A 26,143-nucleotide genomic window follows, 5' to 3' on the forward strand; every position below is an offset into this window, starting at 1 on the left:
CTGCGGTTTACTAGGGTTAGCCCCTAGTGGGCCGCTGAGACTTTATTTACCCACACATCCATGGGTATAGCTGTTTGTAGTTCCTGTTGGCTATGGATTGCCATTTCCTGCCAATGGAAGCAGTGGGAAGTGGTGTCCTGGTCTGCATCTCTTCCCACAGCTCCCACTGGCTGGGAATGGTGAGCATTGGCCAATAGAAGCTATGAGCAGCAGTACCTGCTGACACAGAGGTTTAAAAAAAGCACCAGCGGCCCACCAGGCGCTAACCCTGGTGAACTGCATCTGGCCCACAGGCCGCTTACTACCTACCCCTACCTTAGCAATACATAGGAGCTTCATCATGAACTCTTCTGTAAGGTACCGAGCTGAGCGTGGTTTGTCAATGTATAAGGCATGAGATATTTATTAGAAGCAGCAACTTTTTATTTGGCACTTCAGGAGAAGTGGGAGAAAACCAAACTGCATTCTGAATGCAGCTGTATCATTAGTAGCCTCTTTGGCTACTGGAAGAGATCTCTGCGCATCCCCTCAATGTAGCCTATCACTGGCTATATTTGCTGCCCTGTTTGTGGAGGTTAGTAGATAAATAACACAAGGTTTCTCGAGAGACAGAGCAAGACACAGGAGGAGAAGGCGTTGGAGGGACCTCAGAGAAGATTATTCATGCTACTCTTTTTCTAGCCTCAAAGACAGGGGAGCTAACAGCTTTGCCGGGCCCCTGGACAAGGTGTGGGGGCCCCAGCTCTGTGCTACTGGAAGGGGCGGGGCCCCAGGCAGAAGGGGTGAGGCCAGATGCAGCCAGTTCTCAGAGCCACTCAGAACGCAACCCTACCCTCCAAGACCTTAAAGCTGCCTAGAGTGTACTTCCCTGAGCTCCAGCAGTGACTTAAAGGCCCGGAGTATCTGTTCCTAAGGACCATTCCTGTCCTTCCACTTTGAACCACTACCTGGTCCCACCAGGGCCTCTCTTTGGACAGAGCCCACCTGCTACTGCAAATATTAAAGGAAGAAATGAGCCTGTTTCCCTTCATAGATTTGTGGCCCACTGCTCTGCTCCGGGCACTGGTAATTCCACTCCCATGTCTCCCATAGGACCAGTCCCTCCCTCCCTACTTTCTAGCATGATCACAATACAGCACTGCTCCACCAAGATGGATGGCAGAGTCTCTCTGGATGGAATAGATTTTCATAGAATCACAAGACTGGGAGGGACCTCGAGAGGTCATCTAGCCTAGTCCTCTGCACTCAGAGCAAGATTAAGTCTTATCTAGACCCTCCCTGGCAGGTGTTTGTCTAACCCATTCTTAAAAATATTCCCTGGCTTGCATTCTAAAACAGCAAAACCGTATTATCTTGAGGCTTGCCTTAAAGCCAATACATGGGGGTAATTGCTCACTCTCTCGGCTGAGTTCTGAAATTGTGACAGTAATTCCTCATTTAACACGTGCCTGCTTAACATGTTTTCGTGATAGCACGGTTTTTTTTAAGGGAACATTTTTTGAATTACACGACCGTCCCGAGAATAACAGGATTTCCACAGCCGGCCTGTTGCCGACGGCTGCGCAGGGCTTCCCTGCCTCCCTGCAAAGCGGTGGAGGGTTCGCCGTTCCCCACTGACTCCCCCTCACCGGACGTCTTGCCCCCTCTCCTTCACCCCTGCTTGCAGGCTGGCGGCTGGGTTTCCCCAGCTGGCCCATCGCCGGTGGCTGCACGGGGCTTCCTTCGCCTCCCTGCAAAGCGGTGGAGGGTTCGTTGCTTGCTGTGTCATTCCCTGCTGACTCCTTCTCGCCGGACACAGTGCGGGTCCCAGCAGACCCGTCACAGGAGCATACTCCCAACCCAATCCTCCTCCCTTCTCCTTCCACAGAGCCAAACACCTCCTCTACCTGCTGTAACACAGTCCTCTTTCTCCCCAAGCCTTCTGTCCCGGTCCCAACAGACATCACCGCTTGAAATGCAACTCCCACTTTTTCCAATATTTTCAATGGGAAAATTGACCCCGCATAACACGTTTTCACTTAACACGATCATTTTTCTGAAAGATAGCTATAGTGTTAAATGAGGAATTCCTGTAATGCACTGTGGACAGTACAGTTGTCCACTAGATGGCAGTCAAGTAAATAAATTCTCCAGGTGCTTTGGAACTGAATAATTGAGCAGCTGTTTAGAGCACTTATTTGTAGCCCCACTAGGAGTCAGTCCCATATTTAGTAAGCGGCAGTTCTTCTTTCAATCCGCCTTATCCTATAACTATTCAAACCAAACCATTCAAAACATTGAGCTGCAGGAAAGCAGAGCCTCTCTCAAGGCTGGTGTTCTGTACTACAGGGGTGGACAAATACCAGCTCACAGGCTAGATCCGGTTCCCCAGGGTTAGCCCCTGGGGGGGGGGGGGGCACTGTTGCTATATTTACCTGCACCTCCCATTGGTCACGGATCACTGTTCCCAACCAATGGGAACTGTGGAAAGCAGCATACACTTGGACACCACTTCCTGCAGCTCCCATTGGCCAGGAATGGCAATCTGTGGCCAATGGGAGCTGCAAATGCTGGTACCTGCACAGGTACAGGTAAATATAGTGCCAGCTGCCTGCTGGGATAACCCTGGTGAATTGCCACTGTTTTATTGCCCACCCCTGTGCTGCTACCATTAGCATTTGTGAGGAACAAGGACATCAAGAGGGACTACAGAATATATTACAGGCTGCTTGGCCTCATTCTAACAAGGGGAGAGTTTTAAGATACTAAAGGAAATAGACACCTAGTTCTCAAAGTAAACCTGCCGGGGTTTGCTTGATGCCTTTTTTGTGCCTTTGGAGATCTCTCCCAGAGTACACAGGTTCTTTTGGCTTAGGAGCCCTGGCTGTTCAACCAGATTAGTGATGGAATCTGTCTTGGGAAAAGGCTGTTTGCCCAACCTCCTGAGTGGGGAGTTAAGATTGGAAAGTCTGGTGTCTTTACACATGGAGGGGAGGGGGAGGGTAGAAAAGATGTCTAGCAATCCCTTGGGTGTGTTAGCTCCTCTGCTAAAACTAGGGAAGAGGTCGATCGCAGAGTTAGGGGAGACTCTTTCTAAAGCCTTAATCCTCCCAACATTCACATCTGGGTGGCATTCACTCCCCTTTACACACATAAGAAATCCTGCTGAAGTGCTAGCATAATTGCTTGCAGAACCAGGGTTTAATCTATGTATCCCACCCCTGGCAGGGAGGCTGTAAGACTATTTCATAGCATGGGAAACAGTGTGGCAGGGAGCGGGGTGTATTATTAATTGCCCTGTATTTTAGAATGTTTATTTATTGCATTAGAGCAGGGCCACATGATGACTTTCGTGGGCCCTAGGCACTTTTGCCTTTGTGGGCCCCTCCCACCATAATAATATCAATATTAAAAATTAGTTTTGATATAACTTTAAATACTTCAACATTTTATTTTTTTCTGTTTTAGGCAAAATTTAATAGATTTTCGTGGGCCCTAAAAGTTTCATTTTTTTCTGATGTGAGAAAAAAATTAAAACATTTTCTTTGACCCTAAAAGTTCATTTTTTTTCTTCTGCTTTTAAAAGAAATTAAAACATTTTCGTGGGCCCCTAAAAGTATCATGGGCCCTAAGCACTATGCCTACTGTGCCTAATGGGTAAGTTGGCCCTGCATTAGCGAACTAAAGGAATTTGTGGTTTAATCTTCTTACACCTGCAAGTCTTTAGCCCCTCAAGGTGTTAAGTGTGCAAATGAACTTAATTTCCCCCTTTCCCTCCTTCTCCTGCATCTGTTTATGACACGGTGATCCAGAAGGGGGAGAAGTCTGATACTGCCACCTTCAAAACCAGAACAGTTGCCACACTGACTGTAGTTCCCCACCTCGATCCATGCTAAAGTTGGTAGGTCTTTGGGTGCATGAGACTGGAACTTTCTAGAGAGCGCCAGGGCCCTTTGGGGGCACATTTCCCCCCCCATATCCTCACCTATGGCTGTATAAAATGATGCAGTCCCAACTGCCATTTGGTTCCTGCTGTTAAGGCTAACCGAGGGTTAGAATGTGAGACGGTGGGGAAAGGAGGAGGTGAGTCAGGTGGGTCCGTGCAGGCAATCAGAACCCACAGTTACCGTGGCAAATAACCGTTTTCTCTTATCTGAGTACAGTTTGCGAGAATCCCCCCAGCAGCAGTTAACAAGCAGTCCCCAAGCTTTGAGGAGGTGATTGGATGAGCCTTCTGGCTTGTCTACACATGGTGATAGTCCAGAAAAGATAAGGGGGAATTAAACTAAATACTTTTATTGCAGCTTTACACATAGCCATGTTGGAGACTTTTCAGGGTTAAAATATTGTCAGTTCCTATCTAGCTGGGCTGAAACTTGGAATTCAATGTCAGTCAAATCCAGGTACATTTTATAAATAACCCCAACGCCTTCCAACCACAAAGACAGAGGCAGTTTTGCTTTGTGTTCTCTACCTCCTCCACAATAATTTCTCCTATTTTCCTTCCCTCCAAGTTCTCCCTCTCTGCCTCATGCACACTTTGTGACCTTCAAATTTATTCTCTTGAAATTTTCCTCTCTCTCTCTCTTCCTTCTGCTTTCCTCTATCCCACGCACATCTGTACACATAAAGCTTGGAAATTTTACCAGTCACCTACTAGCCAACAGTCTCCAGAAGCTTTTGAGAAAAGGAGGTGCTCTATTTTTTTGGACCAGGCTCTAACTAATAGGTGTGTGATAAATACAAAATCTCCCCCAGACTATATCTGGCTCCTGCAAGGAGAAATAGTATCTCATTTCTCATGTTCGCCTGTGGAGAAGTTGTACATTTTCTGCAGCTTTCTTCACCTTGCCGGCCTCGAAGGAGTGTCTCTTCTGCCTATACTGTCCTGTTCCAGACTATTCATGAATCAATAAGTCTAGTGCCTATCTTTGCTTCTGCTTGTAGCTCCCCAAAGCAGAATCAAGGAGAAAACTAGCTGCCAGATGTGTGTCAATTTAACTACTGCTTGTAGGTTCTGAATAGCAGTTTTCACTCTGCCGAAAGCTGCGAACTCTGGGACTGCTTTAAGTTGCAAAGTCCTTGATGACTATCTGCAGTCAGCACTGCATTACTTACCTTTGATTGGAACTTGGAATGTTCATTTGCAACTAATATTCTCTCTAATCTTTTCCATACACGTGCAGATTTTTTTCCATCAGTGTGCGGGATAATTTTTTTATGTGCACCAAGGCATGTACCAATGTGCACCACTAATAGAAACACAAAACCTAGGTGTGGGCACCTTGCTAATCAGCTGGGTAGCATTGGATTTTCTCCTGAGTGGCTGCAGTTTACAGGGAATACTGCTTACAACCTTTAGGGCTAGCAACCCCCCCCCATAAAATCATGGATTCTGTGAAAGTTTAAGGGTGCTCACCCACGAACACTTCCCGCTCACACTTGGCAAGTCACATATGGATTTTTCAAGCGGGTGACTGCAGACACAGCATAGCAGAAAGAAGATACATGAGATCATCACCACAATCCTCTCTCTGTGACAATGTTTGCATGTGTCATAAGTTAATTGGAATTACCAAACTGGACCAGATCCATGGTCCGCTTAGCCCAGTATCCTGTCTCTCTTACAGTGGACAGTACCAGATGCTCCAAAGAAGGTTCAAGAAACACACAATAGGTTGATATGGGAGTAACATGCCGTGACATGACACAGTCATCCTGATCTCTAACAGTTATGAGACTGGCTTATACCCAGAAGCATCAAGTTTAATATCCCTTCCAAAACTTCTGTTATTATCAACTATTATAACTTTGGATGTTCTTATTATCCACTGTAATAGAATCACGTCCCTCTCAACTTTTCATTGCCTTATTGCTGCTACGTAGGGGGCTACTACTGGTGGGCTAGAAGATCTGGTAAGAACCCAGATAAAGACAAGACTCCATCCAACAGTTTCTGGTGTTTTTAACAATATATTACTTGAACTTGCTGTGAGGCAGAGGGACCAGAGGAAATTTCCCAATTGCCTAGGATAGACACAAGTTTTTACCTAGGGAGGTGGTGGAATCTCCATCCCTAGAGGTTTTTAAGTCTCTGCTTGACAAAGCCCTGGCTGGGTTGGTTTAGTTGGGATTGGTCCTGCCTTGAGCAGGGGTCTGGACTTGATGACCTCCTGAGGTCTCTTCCAGCTCTATGATACTATGTGCATATATCAGTCAATAAATCTGTAAATGAAAATGTAATATAATATTGAATATTAAATAAAATGTAATATAATATTGAAGCAGAAGTTAGAATTAGCCAAAAGTTTGCAAGTTGTCCACTTGTGTCCTGTAAAGCATTTAAATCCAGTTACATTGGGGCTGTGTCTAGACTGCATCCCTTTACCGTAAAAGGGATGCAAATTAGACACATTGCAAATGAAGCGGGATTTAAATCCCCCCCACTTCATTTGCATAAACATGGCTGCCATTTTTTTCCGGCTCGACGCTTTGCCAGTCTAGACGGGGATCTTTCGGGAAAAAAAGCCTTTTCCGAAAGATCCCTTATTCCTCTTAAAATAAGGAATAAGGGATCTTTCGGAAAAGGCTTTATTTTCTGAAAGATCCCCGTCTAGTCTGGCGCTTTTTTCCGGCAAAGCTCCGAGCCGGAAAAAAGCGACAGCCATGTTTATGCAAATGAAGCAGGCGGGGATTTAAATCCCCACTTCATTTGCAATTGCGATGTGTCTAATTTGCATCCCTTTTACGGAAAAGGGATGCAGTCTAGACACAGCCTAGGAGTCTCTCTTCCCCTCCACTCTAGGAGTATTTAGATTTCTCTTTCCCAGAATGACTCCATCTCAATTTTGAAAGCAGTTTCTACTTCTTTAATTGTGGAATTAGAGGGGAAACATGGATTTGTCAAGATACAGGATCTTTTGGTGGCCTCCCACTATTTTATTTGGGGGGGGGAGAAGGATGTATGTCCTCGCTTGCTGCACTGTGTGTACAATGCTAATCTTAATGGATGGGGCGAGTACTGAACACACCTTGCACATGTTTTCCTTATAGTAATTCAGGAAGTATGTGGACTAGAAAACTTTCCGTGGATTCATGACAGTATTCCCCCACATATCGATAGCCATTTTCAGCAGGCAACAAAACCATAAAAGCAACAGCCTCTTCACACCTTACTCTTCCGTTCAATGACTCTTCTTTACACATGCAACCAGAGAAGCCAGAGGGAAAGTAAACGTGATCTGAACAGTTTAATTCAGGATCTTACGCTCCCTGTAAAAGGGAGCTAGGCAGTGAAAAGCAGTGACTTCCCCCACCCATTAACACTACCTTCCTCTTTGACAGGGATGCATGCTTTGAAAATGTCATTGACAAGCCTGCCAACCAGTCTCGATTTGTGCTGGCAATCAACGGAATAGAAAGGATGTTTTCGTCTGTAGTTGAGTATTATGTAGCACAAAGGTCTTTGACTTTTCATGCTATGTTTACAATGCTATAATACCGGGTGAAACTCGATGCTGGTATACACTGGCACAGCTCCAGTGGAATGGTGACAATGTACATTAGCTGATAATTTGACTCCATTTACGTGTTTAATAAGTGACTTTTTTAGAGAGCCCTAGATACCCGTTGCTGTTTGTCTTCCTGGCGGACCTTATCTTTAGGGCTCTCGCAGCTTCATAGCTGGCTCCAATTCTCTCCTTTGCAGCATGGTTTCCAGGGATGGAGAAGAAGGTCTTTGACGTGGGCCCTGGGGATTTTGACATCCTCCAACAGAGGGCAACTCACAAACCCCTTTCAGAAGGGTGTTTGCTCCCTTCATCAGCCAAGACAGAAACCAGTCCCCATTCTTTGCAGCAACATCTGCCCCAGGTGAGGTTGTGATAGAGTGATTTTTTTTTTTTACAAAGACAAAAGCACTTTACAATTTTAGTCAGGTTAATGTTCATTAGAGGCTCTGAACAGGCTATATGGGATGCAGAGTTTTCTATTTATGCACAGAGCTGATACAGCACAGAGAAGCTTCCCCCCTACAGCCAGCAATGTGACTTGGACGGGTTGGCCTATTTCCACCAAATGTGCGAATGAAAGCAAAAGGTCTAACATTTAGCTTGCATGTGGCCAATTACCTTAGCAGTTCAAACATCAAGGCTCTGTCCCAGCAAAGCCCTTAAGCCTGTGCATAACTGTAAATAAATGAATAGTCTTATTAAAGTCAATTGTACTTTCCATATACTTAAAGCCATGCACAGGCTTAACTGCATTGCAGTTTTGGAGCTGATACAGCTAGTCAAACTGGGACAATAGGTTCAAATACCTGCAGAAGACTAAGTTTCTGAGGCAGTTAAATGAAGAACCATTTATATAACTAAAAGCTTGTCTATGCTAAAAATATTATTTACCACTGTCTACGCAGTGTGGATTTTTTACACTCCTGAGAGACGCAACTAAACTTATGTAAATTCTTAGTGTAGAATAATATAGCATGATTTTTTTGGGCAAGGCATTCTCTGTATACATATTATGAATGTAACGATGCGGGAGTAGCTGCTACAATGCTACTGTTCTCTGACTCAATTGATTTTGCAAAGTCGACAGCACATATTTTTAAATTGATGCCAAATCCCTGGACATACTGTTTTAAAAAAAATCACTTAAGTTCCGTTTACAAAGCAAACCATACTTTTGCTTTGTGCTGCAAGACAACTACAGATTGGACCTCCCTGGTCTGGCACTTTTGGGACCTGACGGGTCCCGGATGAGGGATTTTGCCAGATCAGGGGAGGTCATTTTTGGCCCCCCTTCTGCCAAGCCACCCTCTAATCCTTCTGCCCCACTGGGTGTCCTGGCTCCTTTGGGTTGGGATAAAGTAGTAACTGTTTACACCAAGAGTGGGCAAATACTGGCCCACAAGCTAGATCCGGTCCACCAGGGATAGCCCTCGATGCCCCCCCACTGCCATATTTACCTGTGCCTCCACAGGTATGGGGGAATCACAGCTCCCATTGTCTGCAGATTGCTGTTCCTGGTCAATGGGAGCTGCGATCACCCATTCCTGAAGAGGTGCAGATAAATATAGTAGCTGCAGCCCACTAGGGGCTAGCCCAGGTGAACAACCACCACTGTTTTATTGCCTACACGGTACATGACACAATACAGAACAGAATTTAGGTAAACATTATGCAGTGACTATGCTATACTCTTTATACTAGTAGTTTGCAGGTAGAGGGAGCACTGCAAATGCCACAGCAGCATTAAGTAAAAGGCGATGTTGTAAACATTTTAAAAGACCAAGTAACAGAATAACGGGCCCTTTAAGGGGAGATGGGTCCAGCCCCATGTGTGGTGCAGAAAACACACCTCCCCAGGTGGAGAAAATGAGCAAAGACACCTGACAGGCAGGTGAGGTAGCGACCTCAGGCTTTCTGAGGGCAGAAGTAAAACAGAAGACTATGGACAGAGAGAGAGACAGACAGACAGACAGACACGCAGGCAGAAAACTTTGGGAGTTGACGCTCAACGAAAATCAGGGAGAGGTTCAAATGAGCAGAAAGGCTACATGAACTGCTCCACAGAGCAAGACTCTCCTTAGCTCTCACAGAAAAGGCCTGGGGTGCAGACCAACAGCGAGCTGAAGCTAGCTAGGGAAGCTGGGGTGTGGAGGGAGGTCAAGTCTGCTAGAACAAAATCTCAGCAGAGCCAGGACTAAGAACCCTACACCCAGGGCTGTGAGCCAGCATGGGCGTTCTTATGTCTCTTTGTGAACTTTATTAATAAACCTATTTTTAGGCACAAGTGGGGGTGTTACTTGACACTTGAAAAACTATGTTGAAGTTAATGGGGAGCGGCTCGCCTGAAGCCACACTGGTAGGTGGTGCTGCTACAGACCACTACGCAACAACAGAATCAGAGTGCAGCATTAGTATCCGTCTTGCCCCAAGAGCCTATTCTGGTGAAGTCAGTATGAGGTCAGATGCTTAAATCTCAGTTCTCTGGATACTTGAAAAAACACGCCAGAAATTTAGGTTGCTAACAGAGTTAGACTAGCGCTGGGCATGTTTGAAACACCCTAGTCATTTGTACAGATTTTCTTTTGTAATTATAAATCTATGTCTCCAGCACAATATGGAATCTCAGCCATGTGCCAAACCAGAAGAACGGTTAGGGTGAGCACCAGTGCTTTTTTTGTGATGGTATGCCCCAGGACAACGTACTGGCACCTATTTTCCCATCATACTGTAATTGAATGGGATTCCCCTGTGGTGTACCGGCACCTATTTCCTAGGGCAGCTTGGCTTTTGCCGGAAGTCCACTTGGGACACGCAGCTCTTAAAGGGACCGTGACTGCATTTCGACCCCAGCACGTTTTTTTCCCGCCCCCCAACAACTTTGAGACTGGAGTACCGACACCTTTTTTCTTACAAAAAAAGCACTGGTGAGAACTATTTTTGAAAATTAAGCTCCAACATGGATAAACAGGTCATGGTCTTTTGTTAATGGCAAACTGTTATCATATGCATTTCATTTTCCTCCATCCAAAACCAGAAATCCTTTATAACATGGAGGGGCTGATCTCCTGCCCTTTATAAAATATTTTCAGATTAAGTGATGGCAAAATGTGTATAAGCAGTTCTGTCTGGTTGGAATATCTCTCAACCAAACATCTCCAGCATCAATACTCACTGTTGTGTTTGAAGACTCGAATGGTAGCACCAGAAAGCCTTGCGCCAAGAACAAGAGAAGTGTGGTTCAGCTCATCACTTAAAATGAGGCAACCCTGTGGAGAAGAATCACAATAAGTATCCACATAAACCTTTATAACATTGACAAGTTCATGCACGTGTATAGATGACCAACCACATTGCAAAGTTTAAATGTGAATTGGAAACGTTCTTAGTCTGGGGATATTTGGACCCAATATTCTGTTTCAGGGACAGATATAAACGTTGGAGACAGATTCTTCTCAGCTCTAACAAATTACCTCACTTGAACAGAGATCAGAGCACAGCTATCCCAGATTTCATATCAGAGCTGATATTCAAGTCCATCAAGATCTGATCTAGCAGCCTAGTGAATGGGTATGTAGCAGTCAGGACAACATTGGCCAGTAGGGGCTAAAATGATGAGACTCATCTGGTCTCATCTTTCTTTGGTGATCACTCTGGGATTGTTGGGAAGGTGTAAAAGAAACCTTGGATTCATTGTAGAAAGGAGACATCTGGTAAGGATCCTGGATTCATGTTTCCCTTGGAATAAAAGTTTGGGCACTGAGCAATGCTTTGGGTTGTGAATAAATCTCTCAGGGTATGTCTACACTGCCACCCTAGTTCGAACTAAGGTGGCTAATGTAAGCATTTGAAGTTGCAAATGAAGCCCGGGATTTAAATATCCCGGGCTTCATTTGCATCTTGCCGGGCACCGCCATTTTTAAATCCCTGTTAGTGCGGACTCCGTGCCCACGACTACACGCGGCACGGAGTAGGTAGTTCGAATTAGGCTCTCTAATTCAAACTACCGGTACACCTCGTTCCACGAGGAGTAACGGTAGTTCGAATTAGAGAGCCTAATTCGAACTACCTACTCCGTGCCGCGTGTAGCCGTGGGCACGGAGTCCGCACTAACGGGGATTTAAAAATGGCGGTGCCCGGCAAGATGCAAATGAAGCCCGGGATATTTAAATCCCGGACTTCATTTGCAACTTCGAATGCCTACATTAGCCACCCTAGTTCGAACTAGGGTGGCAGTGTAGACATACCCTCAGTGATGTGCTACATTGGAGAAATACTGATTTGATGGTGGGTCTCATTTCTTTCCAGTTCATGCCAGATTCCAGTTCATAACAATTGGTCTGGCAGAAGATTCCAAGCTCATGCATGGAGCGCATACATACCTATGGTGGGATCCATACAGTTGTACACTTGAACAAGAATACTAGAGATTCTGCTCCTTCTTTCCCTATAGTACCTCTAAGTATCCCAAGACTGACCCATAAAGCTCAGATTCTACAAATGAGGAATATCATTATCCCATCAGTGTGTCCCTCCACTGTCACTCATATTTCCCTCCATTAGACTATCGGAGAAAGTTTTTTTTAACGTAATAGCAATTTCAATGACATATGTATTTTTCACAAATATGACTTTGTAGTTCTCTCTCTTCTCAAGCCTCCAGGCACTTTGCTTTCAACCTCAGGCTTCACAAGGTCCTGAACATAAAAGTTTGAGCAGTCACTACTCTGGGATATCAGCAATCAGCTCGAAGAATGACTCAATGTTGTTCCATAATCATCTCTAACTCAAGTGAGGTTACAAATTCCCCTTACTAGCAGCCTGAACATGTTGTGGGTCATAAGGCCGTTACCAGATCAGCCTTCTGTAAGATAGCCTAGATTTTGTGCTTGTACTTATGGACAGCTTTTCTTTACAACAACAAATAGTCTGGTAGCACTTGAAAGACTTACAAAACATGTAGACGGTATCATGAGCTTTTGTGGATGCCCACTTCTTCAGATGACCGGAGCTTTCAAAAGTGAAAGTAATCAAGACACGTTTTTTCTGGCAAGCCCTCCCTTTTTCGAAAAGCCACATAAACCTCATTTTTTGAGGAATAGTGGCTTTCTGAAAAAGGGGGGTTTTGCCAGAAAAAACCTGCATCTTGATGACTTTCACTTTCGAAAGCTCTGTTTTCAAAAGTGAGATCGGAAGAAGATATGCAAATTCCCGCGGAATTTGCATATCCTCTTTCGACTCTTCCGCATAGTCTAAATAAACCCCAAGTGCACAAAGTAGAATAACTGTAGGCAAAACAATTAGCAGGTAATAGTCATACTCACCTTCCCAACCAGTGCTGGAATATTCATAGAGTTAGTAGCAAAGCCCATGCCAAACACCATAGCAGCTTCTACATCAAGAAACCGGGCCACCAGGTTTTCTAGTTCTACGTGTTTGTCAAGATTACCTGAATTAAGAGTTACAAGGCATTTTAGCATCTCATTACAATATAAAAGTGTAGGTAATAGAAAAAAGAAAAAAAAGGAAGTCTGGAAATATGCTTCAGATGGACAAAGATTTTCCTTGCACACCTGAGACATCTGCAAGTCTGACAAAGATTTTTATCTTGTACATCTGAGACAAAATGCAAAACAGGAATCAGATGAATTATAATTAGGCCAAGGAAGAGACCTATATCCATTGTTAAAGTAGCATAACATTTTCCTCAACAGCCTCCTATTTTCATATACTAATATTTTTCTGAAATGTTCACCTCTTAGCCTTTATAGTTTACATGCTTTTTTGAAAATCACCTTCAGAAATAAAGTTATTTTGGTAAAATGAGAAACAAATGAATAACCTCTTTTCCCACTATGAAAAAATGTGTATGGGGTGAAATCATAACAATACTTTGACACAGAGGGATAAAGAAGAATGATTATCCTGTGCTTTTTCCATTTTGAAAACTAAACGATCAAGAAATACTGCCACCCCTAATATGTGACTGAAGAGCAGAGAACTCACACCTTCACAATGAGGTGCGAAAGATCTGGTGCAAGATAAGAGTCTTTGTTATTATTTCATAATGGGAGCATCTCACAATCAAATATTAGGGCCTGACTGTGCTAGGTCATGTACAAGCTACCATTTTTATTTGTTCCTGCTCCAGACAAATCATGTTCTTAGGATGACATCAAAAGCAATAGGGAACAGACAAAAAAGTGTGGAAGTGGGGACTGGTAAGATGGGATAGGAAGCAATTTTTCATAAAAAAAATAGCAGTCTCAGCTTGCTATCTGCTTAGCCATGAGTGTGGTAGTGTTCTGTAGTCGTCATGGGAAAGAGAAGTCTTAAGGAGCAATTTCAGGGAGGAAAAAAGGTATTTTATGGGTTTGACAGTGTTTGCCCATGAATATGGTTATGGAGCATAGGATCAAGTGCAACAATTCTCAGGGAACAAGTGTGTGCTAATGGCTTGTGCCACTTTGCAGAGCAGAGGTGGGGCTGATGTCCTGACAGACTGCATGAGTGGTAGGTGAGACAAAGCTAAATGGTGAAAGGAACGGAAAACAAGAAGCTTGTGTTTGGTCTGGTGGAGACAGGAAAACAAATGGAGGAACAATAAGGGTGTGTCTTCACAGCAAAGTTATTTCGAAATAACAGCCGAAATAACTATGTGAGCGTCTACACAGCAATTCTGTTATTTTGAAGCAATTTTGAAATAATAGACGGCTTAATCCAACTTCTGTAAACCTCATTCTATAAAGAATAATGCCTATTCTGAAATAGCTATTTCGAAATAAGGCATATGTAGATACTCCACTTCTGCTATTTTGAAATAGTCCCTGACCAGGGCCATTCTAAATTATTCCTTCTGGGGCTTTAAATCAAGATAGCATCTCTACATTAGGGAAGCCAGCCTTGGACTCATTTTAAGGCTTTCCTGCAGTGTAGATGTGCAATTTCAAAATAAGCTGTTTTGGAATAACTATTCCAGAATAGCTTATTCCAAAATAACTGTGCAATGTAGACGTAACCGGAGAGCAGTGAGCCGGAAAGGTGGTTGTAGTGGTCACAATTAAAAACCAACCATAAAATGCCCTCACTATGGGTCCAGCAGCAACTGCAACTCAGCTGGTTGTACTAAGGTAGAGTATTCTATTGCTGTTTTTCTGTTCACCTATATACAGTATCTTAAAGAATTATCAACGTAAAACACGAACATATTCTGCTGAAAATAAATGGCATGTCCATCTTTCTCATTCTTGTCCTACCAGTAGTTCTTAAATGGTATGTTTTTGTCACTCTCAGATGGGATAGAAAAGAGCAGAATCACCTGCCTTTCTTGACATTGCAAGGATGGTCAACTGAACAATTTGAGATCTACCCTCCGCTCTCTGTGAATTACAAATCCCAGCAGTGGAAACAAGAGGCCAGTAAAATGTAGTCACTCGGTATTACCACAGGATATTAATCCCACACTGCAAACTAGAACCACTCCTGGATTTGGTGGGTGATGCTTTGCAAAACCCAAACCTGATTGACAAGGATTTGCAATACCAGCCCTGGCTTTGCACATCTCTAATTATGTTGGAGCTACCGTAGGTGGTGGGAGAGGTGTTACAGAAGACGTATGATGCATAGGCCAGATCTTATCAATGAAAGGCTAGTGACAAAATCATACAGGGTGGGACGAACAGAGCTGATTCAGCCTACACATGTACATTTCTCAGGTTTTAAAGGGAGAGGATATTAAATGTATTAAAACACAGTCATTTTAGTATGAGTCATACAAGAGGATTCCCCCGGCATTGGAAGGACCCCAGCTATGTACAGCTACCTGAGTTATACCTACCCTCTCCCGCTCAGCAATTGTGTCCAATAGAATGGAGTTTGGCCAAATCACTAGTGTCCTGGCAATCCCCAGCTAGTGGAACTGCTCCTTCAGAACCGCTACCAGTAGGTGCAAATTAGAGCAACCCTATGACTGTTCTGTTTTGCTGGGTGTGACGGGGACGCCTGGGCACCCCACACGCCAGCTGCACCATCCCTGGCATTCTGGGGAGAAGTGGCGGTGCCGGCACAGACCCGGCTCTGCTGTGCATACTCCGCAGTGGCCAGCAACCATTGGGAGGATGTTCCGCCATCCTGCACGCCAAGCACACCATCCCCAGTGGGCGAGGGAGAAGTGACGGTGGCGCTCTTAGCTGGCGCTGGACGTGCGAGCGCCCTGGTGGCTGGGGATGCCAGCTGGCACCAGCACGCCAAGGAGCTGGAAGGGGGAGGAGCCAAGCGCGACGGTACGGCCCTCCCAATGTCGGACACATCATCGGCAGGATGCTTAAAAGAAGCGCTCCTGCCACTGGAATGAGGTCGCGAGACGGAGCAGTGGGAGGCGACCGTGAGAGGAGGAGGAAGGTAGGAAGCGGCCCAGGGCACGGCTTTGGAAGCCCGTGGGTTGGTGCATTATGGGTCTCAACCCCACCAACCGGACCCGTGAACCGAATCCTGGTCCTTAGGACCCCTGGGCTGGGGCTCAGAGAGAGAGTGGGCCCAAGCCCCACTACATTCCACAGCCGCCAGCTGGCCTAGAAGGCCTTCGACACACTGGACCGTTGCGAGAGACTGCCGCCGGGTTAGATTCGTCCAATGGATCGGTCTCCTCACAGTCAGTGAGGACACTGAGGCATGCTGGGGAGGGCGTTGGGACAGTGGGTAGAGAAAGGATCTCCCCACAGGGGCCACGCCCGCTTGGTTGCACTGTGGTTAGACTGATTCCATGATCACAGCAGCACCAAGTCATCTTGGTATTCCACTTCCCTCACCTCCTACCAGACTGCAGCTCAGTCTGACCTGAGAACTATGGCCAGAGTAGCATAAATAAGGCAGGTGGCTGAAGCTTATTATTTCTTCAATAATAAAAGAAGAAAAATAGCTGTCAGGAAATTTGAAAGGAAAACCCAAACAATTCCCTCACCTCCCTGTTCCCAGCTGTGAAGCAGTTCCAGGTCAGGGTGGGCACGCCCTGTTGGTGTTTGAAAAAGGCAAAAGCTTTATAGAAAATTCTGATAAGATTGTTATAGCAATTGTGACTTTCAAATTTTTAGCCTCCCACACTCTCCCAAACTAGGTCACCTTTAGAGAATCTGTCATTTCTCAGCACACCTGCGTGTAGGGAATGTGAGGTGTACTCTCTTACTGCAGGTTGCCAGGCTGACAAAATCCAGGCCTGGGGATTAAGTCATTGACAGCTTATTAAATATTTAAGTAACACAGTTAAAAGTCTGATTCACTTTCCATTATGGGCGCTAACCCAATGTTGTAATGTCTGAGTTGAAAATATGGGTAGGCAATATTTAATCTATTTTTTAAAATAAAATTCTTTCCGCTGGATTTTTTTAAAAAAAAGGATGGAAAATATTGTTACCCTTGGATTTAATAAAAGCTGATTATGAAAACAAACAAATCACTTAAATCTTGGGCCAAAATTGAACTGACAGAGAATCCCAATTATTCTGATATCCCAGTGCAAGTCACAGGCCTCAATGTTCAAAAGACAATGGGAACTGAGAGTCACAGGAAATGGTCTTGCTTTTAAGAGTTACCCACTCTCTGAAAATCAGTCCCTTTTTAAAGGTGGACACCTAAAAATGGGGATACCCTAAATCAGCAGTCACATCTGAAACTTCAGGTCAGAAATACTGCAGTCGATTCTAAGGGTACAACTAAGTTCACATTTGCTTTTGTTTCTTATCACTGTCACCCTCAAGGCAGAGATTGTTTCTTCTTGTGTGTCTGGATACCTGGGGCAATAGGATTGTATTCTGCTGAGGATGTTGGGACACCATTTTAATATAAACATAAAGTAAAATAATGTAAAATAGTAACACAAGCACCACTTCCCGCCAGAACATGCTGCTAAAATGTCACATGCAGCCTTAAAGCCTGAAAAAAGAAAAGGGCTATTGTAATGTAAATCTGGACATGGAAATATAGAATTTCCCCTGATTAAAAGACCAATCAAATTATTATTAATTATTATTATGAATAACCATCACCACAACTGATTTTGGGATGAGCACCAAAATATATACTCTCCCCCTAGCACCTTCTGATACAACGCACACCCAAATTATTCTGTTTGGGCTAAATCTAGTTTTTCGCTCCTAGACTGACAGCATTTCCAGGCCCCAGGGCAGAATTTCAAAAGGGTCTAGGGAAGAAATCGTGCATGGCTGCTACAGAGTCCTAACAACATTGCAGACCCTGCTGCTTCTGGGTGCCTGCTCCATTGGGGACAATGGCCCATAGATCCATACAGCTTTAGAACCTGCCAAGAGTGTAACAGTAGCCTCCCCACAGAGCTAAGCTTTGTAAAGTGCAGATTCACATTTCCAAAATAAAAGGAGAGTTCGCTTTCAGATTGGAAACCCCAAAGCTCTCCCACAGATCCCAAGGTTGGAAGAGATCATTCAGATGGTCTAGTCTTACATCCTAGGTAACACAGGCTAGAGAACTTCTCCAAGATAATTTTAAGAGCAGGTCTCTTAGAAAAACATCCAATCTTGATCTAAAGGTTGTCAGTGATGGAGAATTCACCACAACCCTTGGTAAAGTAGTCCAATGGCTAGTTATGCTTACTGTTAAAATGTAGGCCTCATTTCCAGTCTGAATGTGTAGCTTCAACTCCTACCCATTAGATATCATTCTGCCTTTCTCTGCTAGATTGAAGAGTCTATTTTGAAATATTTGTTTCCATATTGGTACTTATGGACTGAAATCAATCACCCCCTTAATCTTTCCATTGTTAAGATAAACGGATTTTGCCCCTTGAGTCCCAATTGTTTAGACATTCTCATGGGCTCTTCTCTAAACCCTCCCCGATTTATCAATATTCTTCTTCAACTGTGGGCACCCGCACTGGAGGCAGCAGTGCAGGAATGGTTGCATCTGTGCAAAATACAGAGGTAAAATCATCTTTACTTCTACTTGAGAGCCCTCTGAGGGTCCAGTCCAGGATTGCATCCACCCGTTTGGCCTCAGTGTCAAACAGGAAACTTGTGTTCAGCTGAGGGCCTCACATCTTTTCAGAGGTAAAGTTTCCCATCCTGTGAGCCTGGCTTCTGTTCTTTGTTCCTAGAGACCGTGATCCAGTGCTTTTTTGGTGCGGAACTGCCTGGTACACAGTACCAGCACCTCCAGACACAGTACCGGCACTTCCAGTCAGAGTTCAACAACTTTTACCCTGGAGTACCAGCACCATTTCTTTTTTAAATAAAAAAAAGCAATACTACATCTATGTATTGGTACCAAATACTGTTTCTAAGATACAGTGAAAGAGTATCTTGGGGGAAGGAGGGAAAGAAGATTAAAAAACCCTCACGTGATTGGCTTGTCTCACTTACTGACGAGACTCTGCATACACCATTCTCTCTTTTTATTAGGTCACTATGCTTCTGTATCATGTCAGTCTGGATCTGCAAAAGCGACAGGGAGTCCTGTGGCACCTTACAGACTAACAGATTTATTGGAGCATAAGCTTTTGTGGGCAAAGATCCACTTCATCAGATGCACGTAGTGGAAAAACTACATGCATCTGATGAAGTGGGTCTTTGCCCACGAAAGCTTATGCTCCAATAAATCTGTTAGTCTGTAAGGTGCCACAGGACTCCTCGTATGCTTCTGTAGTGACAAGTTGCATATTAAAGTGACATGCAAATGACTGGCTACGTGAAAGACAGCATGGGCAGGCTTTTGCTTTTCTCATTGTCATTGTCATGTTTTTTAATCATGTTCACTCAGACTGCAATCATTCCTCCTAAAATACTGAATAATTAAGGACTCATCTACACAATCAGGCCAGGAGCTCTCACCCTTCACTGCACTGCAAGTGGGGATGTAAGAGGTTAACCCGTTAGCCCAGTGGCTCCCAAACTTTTTGGCATCACGCCCCCCTTTTGATTTTTGAGAAACCCCCACGCCAAAAAATAGCAGCAAAACTTGGGGTGGGATTGACAGATGTGTGTATGGCTGGGTCGCCTCACCCCCCCCCCCAGAATTTCTTCATGCCCTCCTAGGGGAGCACACCCCCCAGTTTGGGAACCCATGCGTTAACCAGTTACCAGGTAACCAGGTGGCTTATTGGCCTGCTTACAAAGTAACTCGTTAACCAGCCCTGACAGCTAGACCCTGCCCGTGGCACAGCAGGCTGGAACAGCCCACATGCACAGTGGGGCCAGGGCTGGAGCAGCCCCTGCTGCCCGTGGGCTGGTAGTTAACCTGTTAAACAAATTGTTTAACTGGCTAACTATTATAGGCCATTTTTACATCCCTAACTGCAACCCTTTTCTGCCAACAGAAGTTAGTACACAACCCCAGGAGCCTCCAACCCCTTCACCCCAAGTAAAGGGCCAAAGTCGTGGGCCAGACCCACTTCCTCAGATCAATTTGTGGAAGAAAATTGGCATGACCACATAGACCAAAGAATGCAATCAAAAAAATGAACACATATGAAAAGGACAAATCAAATTTCAGAACAGAAGGGAGATGGGGGGGGGGGGGGGGAGGAGGAAGGTAAATGTCTGTAAGCTAATGATATTAGAGGTGATAATTGGGGAAGCTATCTTTGTAAGGTAATTAGAGTCTTTGTTAAGACCTAGGTGTAAAGTGTCAAATTTAAGCATGAATGACAGTTCAGAGGATTCTCTTTCAAGTCTGGTGTTAAAAGGTCTTTGAAGCAGGATGCGTTTAACACCAGACTTGAAACACCAGATATTTACCTCCCTACCTCATCCTCCTTCTGTTCTAAAATTTGATTTGTCCTTTTCATATGTGTTCATTTTTTTGATTGAGGGTATATATGGTCGTGCCAATTTTCTTCCACAAATTGATCTGAGGAAGTGGGTCTGGCCCACGAAAGCTCATCACCTAATAAACCATCTTGTTAGTCTTTAAAGTGCTACATAGTCCTGTTTTTTTGTTTCAGCTAGACCAGACTAACATGGCTACATAACTATTACTATTCATTAAGAGTTTGTGAGAGTGCTTTGATCTCCTCCTCTGACACCCCACTCACTCAGAGCTCATTAACAAACTGTTAACGCCTGTCAACAGGGTGCACAGAGACAGTCACACTGCAGTAGGCTAGTGTAGGACAGATTCACCCCCTAGCTTGCCAGCTGTGCCCAGAAAAGCTCATGATACCATCTACATGTTTTGTTAGTCTATAACATGCTACCAGACCATTTGTTGTTTTTTTCTGTAACAGACTAACTTGGCTACCCCCTGAAGCACTAATTGTGGAGATGGCTATGGTCTTCGGCAATATTCTGCCTTGATTACAATCTATTTTGTAAAATGCAGACCAATCTTCCGTATATACAGGCAGTCCCCGGGTTACATGGATCCGACTTACATCGGATCCCTACTTACAAACGGGGTGAGGCAACCCCGCACTAGCTGCTTCCCTCCAGCAGACCAGGGAGACGCGAAGCTAGCACCCCCCCCCCCCCAGCAGACCAGGGAGACGCGGAGCGGCTTTTCTCAACAGACACCTCAGCTTGAGAATAAAGGACTGAGGGAAGTGAGGTGTGGGAGAATAAAACTGAGCTCTGGAGAAATGTTTGGCTAGAGTTCCCCTACAATATGTACCAGTTCCGACTTACATACAAATTCAACTTAAGAACAAACCTACAGTCCCTATCTTGTACGTAACCCGGGGACTGCCTGTACACAGAAAAATTAAAATGCCCATGTTAATCTATTTCCAAAGACAAGCGCCTGAAAAATACTCCCATTCTGATTCAGTAGCATCTTTCATCAGCCATGCACTCTTCCTCATGCAAGGCCACACAGGGTCAGGCCCAAGTTTTTATTATATTATAGATCTTTATTTGGCTTTTTTTGTTTTTAAAGTAACTACTGTCATTGCTGGTGGGGTATCAGAGGCAGGAAAAGGCAATGGCTTCCCAAACTGCCTGGCTGCACCCCCCCCCCCACACACACACTCTGTTCCAGAGGGGCCAGGCAGTCCAAGTGCGCCAGAGGAGCCTCGCTGACCTGGGGAGGCTGGGGAAGGTTATGGGGCGGAGGCACAGGTTTCCTGAGCTCGGAGGGGAGTCTGCCTCTACAGTGGGATGCTTGGCTCTCATGGGGGCCATGGGTGGCAGGGGCAGGGTCTTGAATAGAAGGGATCATGCCAGGGGCTTGTCTCACCCAGCCTTAGGCTCACCAGCCACCCATGATTGCAGTAACTGATTTACTTCTTCAGTCTCCTCTCTCTCCATTACACTTCTCCAAGAAATGAAATATTCTTTTCATACATAGGCCTATCATTGCTTAGAAAGTGAAGGGTTTTGGAGAAAAACACCATTTTGAGGCAACTGAATGAGAAATTTTCATCTTGGAAGCTGCTATTCCGGAAAGACCTTGTCAAATCCAATTTTTCACCTGCAGGAAGAAAGTGAAGTTGACAAGATCCATCTAGGTGGGCAGCCATCAACTTTTATTTTCCCAGTGAAAAATTGAAATTTGTCAGAAAAAAATTGATATTTTCTCCTCAACATTTTTTTTTCAGGAAGGGCGTTTCTACTGGAAAATTACCCTGATGGAAAATTCCTGACTATTTCAACATCAGCCGGGACACTGAGCAGATCAGGATATTTCAGGCTTCACCAACACACAGTACTAGTCAGATTTCATGAAGTTCTGTCTAAACTTTTTAGTACAGTATAACAACCAGTGGCGGATTTAGGGCAGGGCAAGTGGGGCGGCTGCCCCGGGCCCCGTGCTTCCCGAGGCCCCGCGCATGCGCCTTGGCACCATAGCGCATGCGCTGTGTCAAAGAGGGGACCCACAAAATTTTGCTGCCCGGGGACCCGCGGCGCTGCCCTGGGCCCCGCGGCACTCTCATCCACCCCTGATAACAACTATGACAATTAACAAAGATCTCCAGAGGGAAACAACAGCAGCAAATAACCAACAACTCTGAAGATTCACAGCAGCTTTGAAAAGCGCTACAAACTCTCTTTGCAATCAGCAGGAGCTGACAGCAGAAATGGGAAAGGCTAGCATCTCTTAAGGCATGTCTGCACAGCAGGGCAAAAGTTGAATTAAGGTATGCAACTTGATCTACATCATTTGTGTAGCTGAAGTCGAAATAGCTTAACTCGGCTTTTGGCGCTGTCTACACAACAGGAAGTTGAACGAAGAGCACTCTTCCTTTGACTTTCCTTACTCATAAAATGAGGGTTACAGGAGTCAGAGTAAGAAGTCCTTCAGCTCATCATTATTTCGAAATAATGGCTTGCAGTGTAAACATGCTCTTTGTTATTTTGGAATAACGGGAGTTATTCTAAAATAACACTGCTGTGTAGACGTACCCTTAGTTCTATATTTGTGCATTACCAGATTTATATTTAAGGTTCCAGCAGACTATTCCTCCACAGCAGGCAGGGAAAGAGCAAAACAACTGAAGTTGCTTGCTTTCAGAGAGGAAAGATGGATGAGCCTTTCTTGGAAGGCAAGCTAGTACAAGGGACAAAAATTTACTCAAGAAAAAAAAAAAAAAAAGACCTCGTGGGCTGCTGCAAGGCATATGGATCTGCACTGTTCATCATAAATGGAGAGCAATGGGCTGCAGAACAAGAATCTATAACATAAATATAATATTAAATCTAATGGGTCGTTATTACCATTAATCAGTATCCTGAAGTTTATTTTGTTAAAATCTTTAAAGCGGTTGTGTACATTGTAGCGCCCTGTATAGATTATCTGCATAAGCACACTGGAAAATGTGAAAAAGAACAAGTGGTAACTACATTTTCCATTTTACTTATGTATTCATTATTTCTAAAGGGATTCTTTATTTCAAAGAATTTATAGATGTGTGCAAGAACAATGCATTGACTTTGGCAGGAAGATGAATGTATTTAAGCAGAACGGGGTTTTTTTTCTGAATAGTGCTGTTTCTGCATGAAGGCATGGTGATGGAGTTGCCCTTATAGTAAAGAAAAATCACCTTACATTTGGATTTTGGGGAAAGCTGTGGGACTGGGAATATATATGCCATTAGCAGACAGACAAAAAATAATGAGACGAAACCTTGATAGGCCAGTCTGACACACTTCCACTGAAATGTTTTCCTGTATAAAATAATTTTCCACTCTAAAAAATTGCCTGTTTTGTCCAAGCGAAGATGTACAAAGCAAAAGCCTCTAGAAAGAAAACTGCATTTCCATGGCTGAGAGATGCTTCCTTTCAACTTTTCACATGGTTTGAAAGGCAGCCTGACTGGATTATTATAAGGCGTAATTTGTAATACTTTATTCCCCAGTGAAATGCTTCGTACAAATACAAATAGCACCGACAGTGCATCATCCATAATAGAAACATAATCTGTTCTGAAAGAACATTTTGATCAAAAAGTTAAAGTTTTCACAGGTCCGTATTATACCAGACTGACAGACATGCTCTGTCGATACCCAGAAACCTCTCAGATTCTTGAGTGGCGTCTCCATGTTATTTATTTATATTCCCATCACCAACATTCATATGTTCTGAGCAGCTAAATGTTTACAGTGACTCTGCCCTTTCTCTCAGGGCCAGAGAGGAATAAAGATCTCTCACCCTTGGAACGTAAGTACATACTGGGCCCAATCCTTACTCTCTCTCTCTCTTTCTCTCTCTTTCTTTCTTTCTTTCCTGGCCTTCTTTTATAGCCCTCAGATGATAACTATTTAGGTCATAACCCCTCCATCCCAACTAATCAGCTAATTTTCCAATCAGTCTTTTCCAAGGGAGCTATCTGGTGCCTCCCTGATCAGAGCATCAATCAAATTAATCTCCAGCACTATGTATCACAGATAGTCTGGTGATTTCCAGACTGAGTCCCAACATTACGAGTACAGGTTGAAACTTTCTAGTCCGGCACCCTTGACACTTGACCAGTGCAACTGGCCCCTGGGAGGTCAATACTGTCTTGCAGCATTACCAACACTTCCACTGCTTACTAGGTTCTTAGAAGACATTTATGGGTAAATTAGAGCCAAATAACAGCACAGAACACTGAGAGCCAGGACTGGTGGCTGTAAACAAACTTTATGGGACCATGGGAAACTTATCTGTGGTATAATTTGCTTTTACACTAGAATAATTCCTCTTAAAATCCTGCTGGCCAGTTCATTATCTGGATTTTTTTTCTCTTTTAAAAAAATCTAACACACACACAAAGCTGTGTGATGGAGCCTTTTGTGTTATTGCACTTTTCCAGCATACTTCCAGATAATCCCCCAACCTTTACAGTACTGAAAAGAAATGAACATTCCTTTCAATAACCAAGCAAGTAATAGTTAGCAAGCATAGAATCTTGTAAGTATTCAGTTTCATCATGGCATCTGTAAAACAAAACACCTAGCAACAGAAACCATAGCTGCAATTTAGCAGTTCAGTCCACTTACCCATTTCCTGCCTGCTGCTGCATACCCCTGTCCCATAATGCTGTAATTCGTCTGCCACTGTTTTCAAAACATTAGCACCTGTTTCTGCAAAGCCGAGGTAGTTATAAGAGCCCATGTTGATTACATCCTTAATAGTCCTTCCAGTAAACCTACAATTAAAGCGGATTTATAAGAAGGGGGCAACAAACTAATAAATACATAAATAAAGCACATCACGGTTTTTTTTCCTATTGAAATATTACAACCTGGGAAATTACGTTCTGTATACTGATATTCCCATGTATAGTTTCCAATTGTTTTCTACATCCCTGGCTAAAAAGAGGTTACACTTACTGTAACAAACAAAAAACAGGACTATGTAGCACTTTAAAGACTAACAAGATGGTTTATTAGGTAATAGTCTTTACCTAATAGTCTTTAAAGTGCTACATAGTCCTGTTTTTTGTTTCAGCTAGACCAGACTAACACGGCTACATTTCTATTACTATTTTACTATAACTGGAGGCTCTTTGAAATGTGTGGCCTCGATTCACATGTGGGTGTGCACCTGCCTGAATATGGACATTTTTTTCCAAGCAGTATCTGTTGGCCTGCACATGCTTGGTTAGAGTCCTATGCAGATACAAACTACAGCCACAAAAATAATCCGCAGACCTGCAGATATAAAGTGGCTATCTGCAAATTTGCAAAATTCTAGATGCAAAATTTATACCTGCATTTGCATCTGTATCTACAAAAACGAGTTGCAGAAATCCGCATTCACATCCATGGTTGTGGATACCCACGGATATAAAGATGGTATCTGCATGGCTCTATGCATGGTACATCTCCTCATGCACCTGACCAAGGGGCAGTACAGGTTGATACCACTCCAGTTCCTCTTCTTACCTCACAGTGTGGTCAAGTGCCAAGCAGTGGAATGAAGCCAACATGGTCATGCAGAATTTTAGCTTCCTGATGGATGTATTTAGCTGGCAAAGCTGCAGGATGGGTCTCTGCCCTATGGCTTTTTTGAGAAGAGAAAACATGGTGAATAGACTCTTTTCCCTTGGTATTGCAGCAAGTCAGGGAGTTGGTTTCCTGCCAGCTAAAGAATCAATTGGTGGGGGAGATCCCCTGAAGGAGGTCAGGTGGGAAGAAGACAAACTCTGTGGCATATCTGTGATGCATGATCTCCACTGCCCAGCTGTCCATGGTGATCTTGTCCCAATTGCAGGC

General features: G+C 44.1%; 1 protein-coding gene across 1 annotated transcript in view; it reads right to left on the minus strand.

Annotated features, from left to right (window-relative positions):
* The window catches only part of SPTLC3 (serine palmitoyltransferase long chain base subunit 3), a 118,202-nt gene that overhangs the window by 43,577 nt on the left and 48,482 nt on the right, over nt 1-26,143 (minus strand). Inside the window, exons 4-6 of the mRNA XM_075925654.2 lie at nt 24,926-25,074; nt 12,812-12,936; nt 10,663-10,756 (exon numbers count right to left, since the gene is read on the minus strand). Of these exons, the coding sequence (XP_075781769.1) occupies nt 10,663-10,756; nt 12,812-12,936; nt 24,926-25,074 (368 nt within the window). The remainder of the gene's footprint in view (nt 1-10,662; nt 10,757-12,811; nt 12,937-24,925; nt 25,075-26,143) is intronic.

This window comes from Pelodiscus sinensis, chromosome 3 (genome assembly GCF_052426305.1).
Source record: "Pelodiscus sinensis isolate ZL-2025 chromosome 3, ASM5242630v1, whole genome shotgun sequence".
Taxonomy (NCBI): Eukaryota; Metazoa; Chordata; order Testudines; family Trionychidae; genus Pelodiscus; species Pelodiscus sinensis.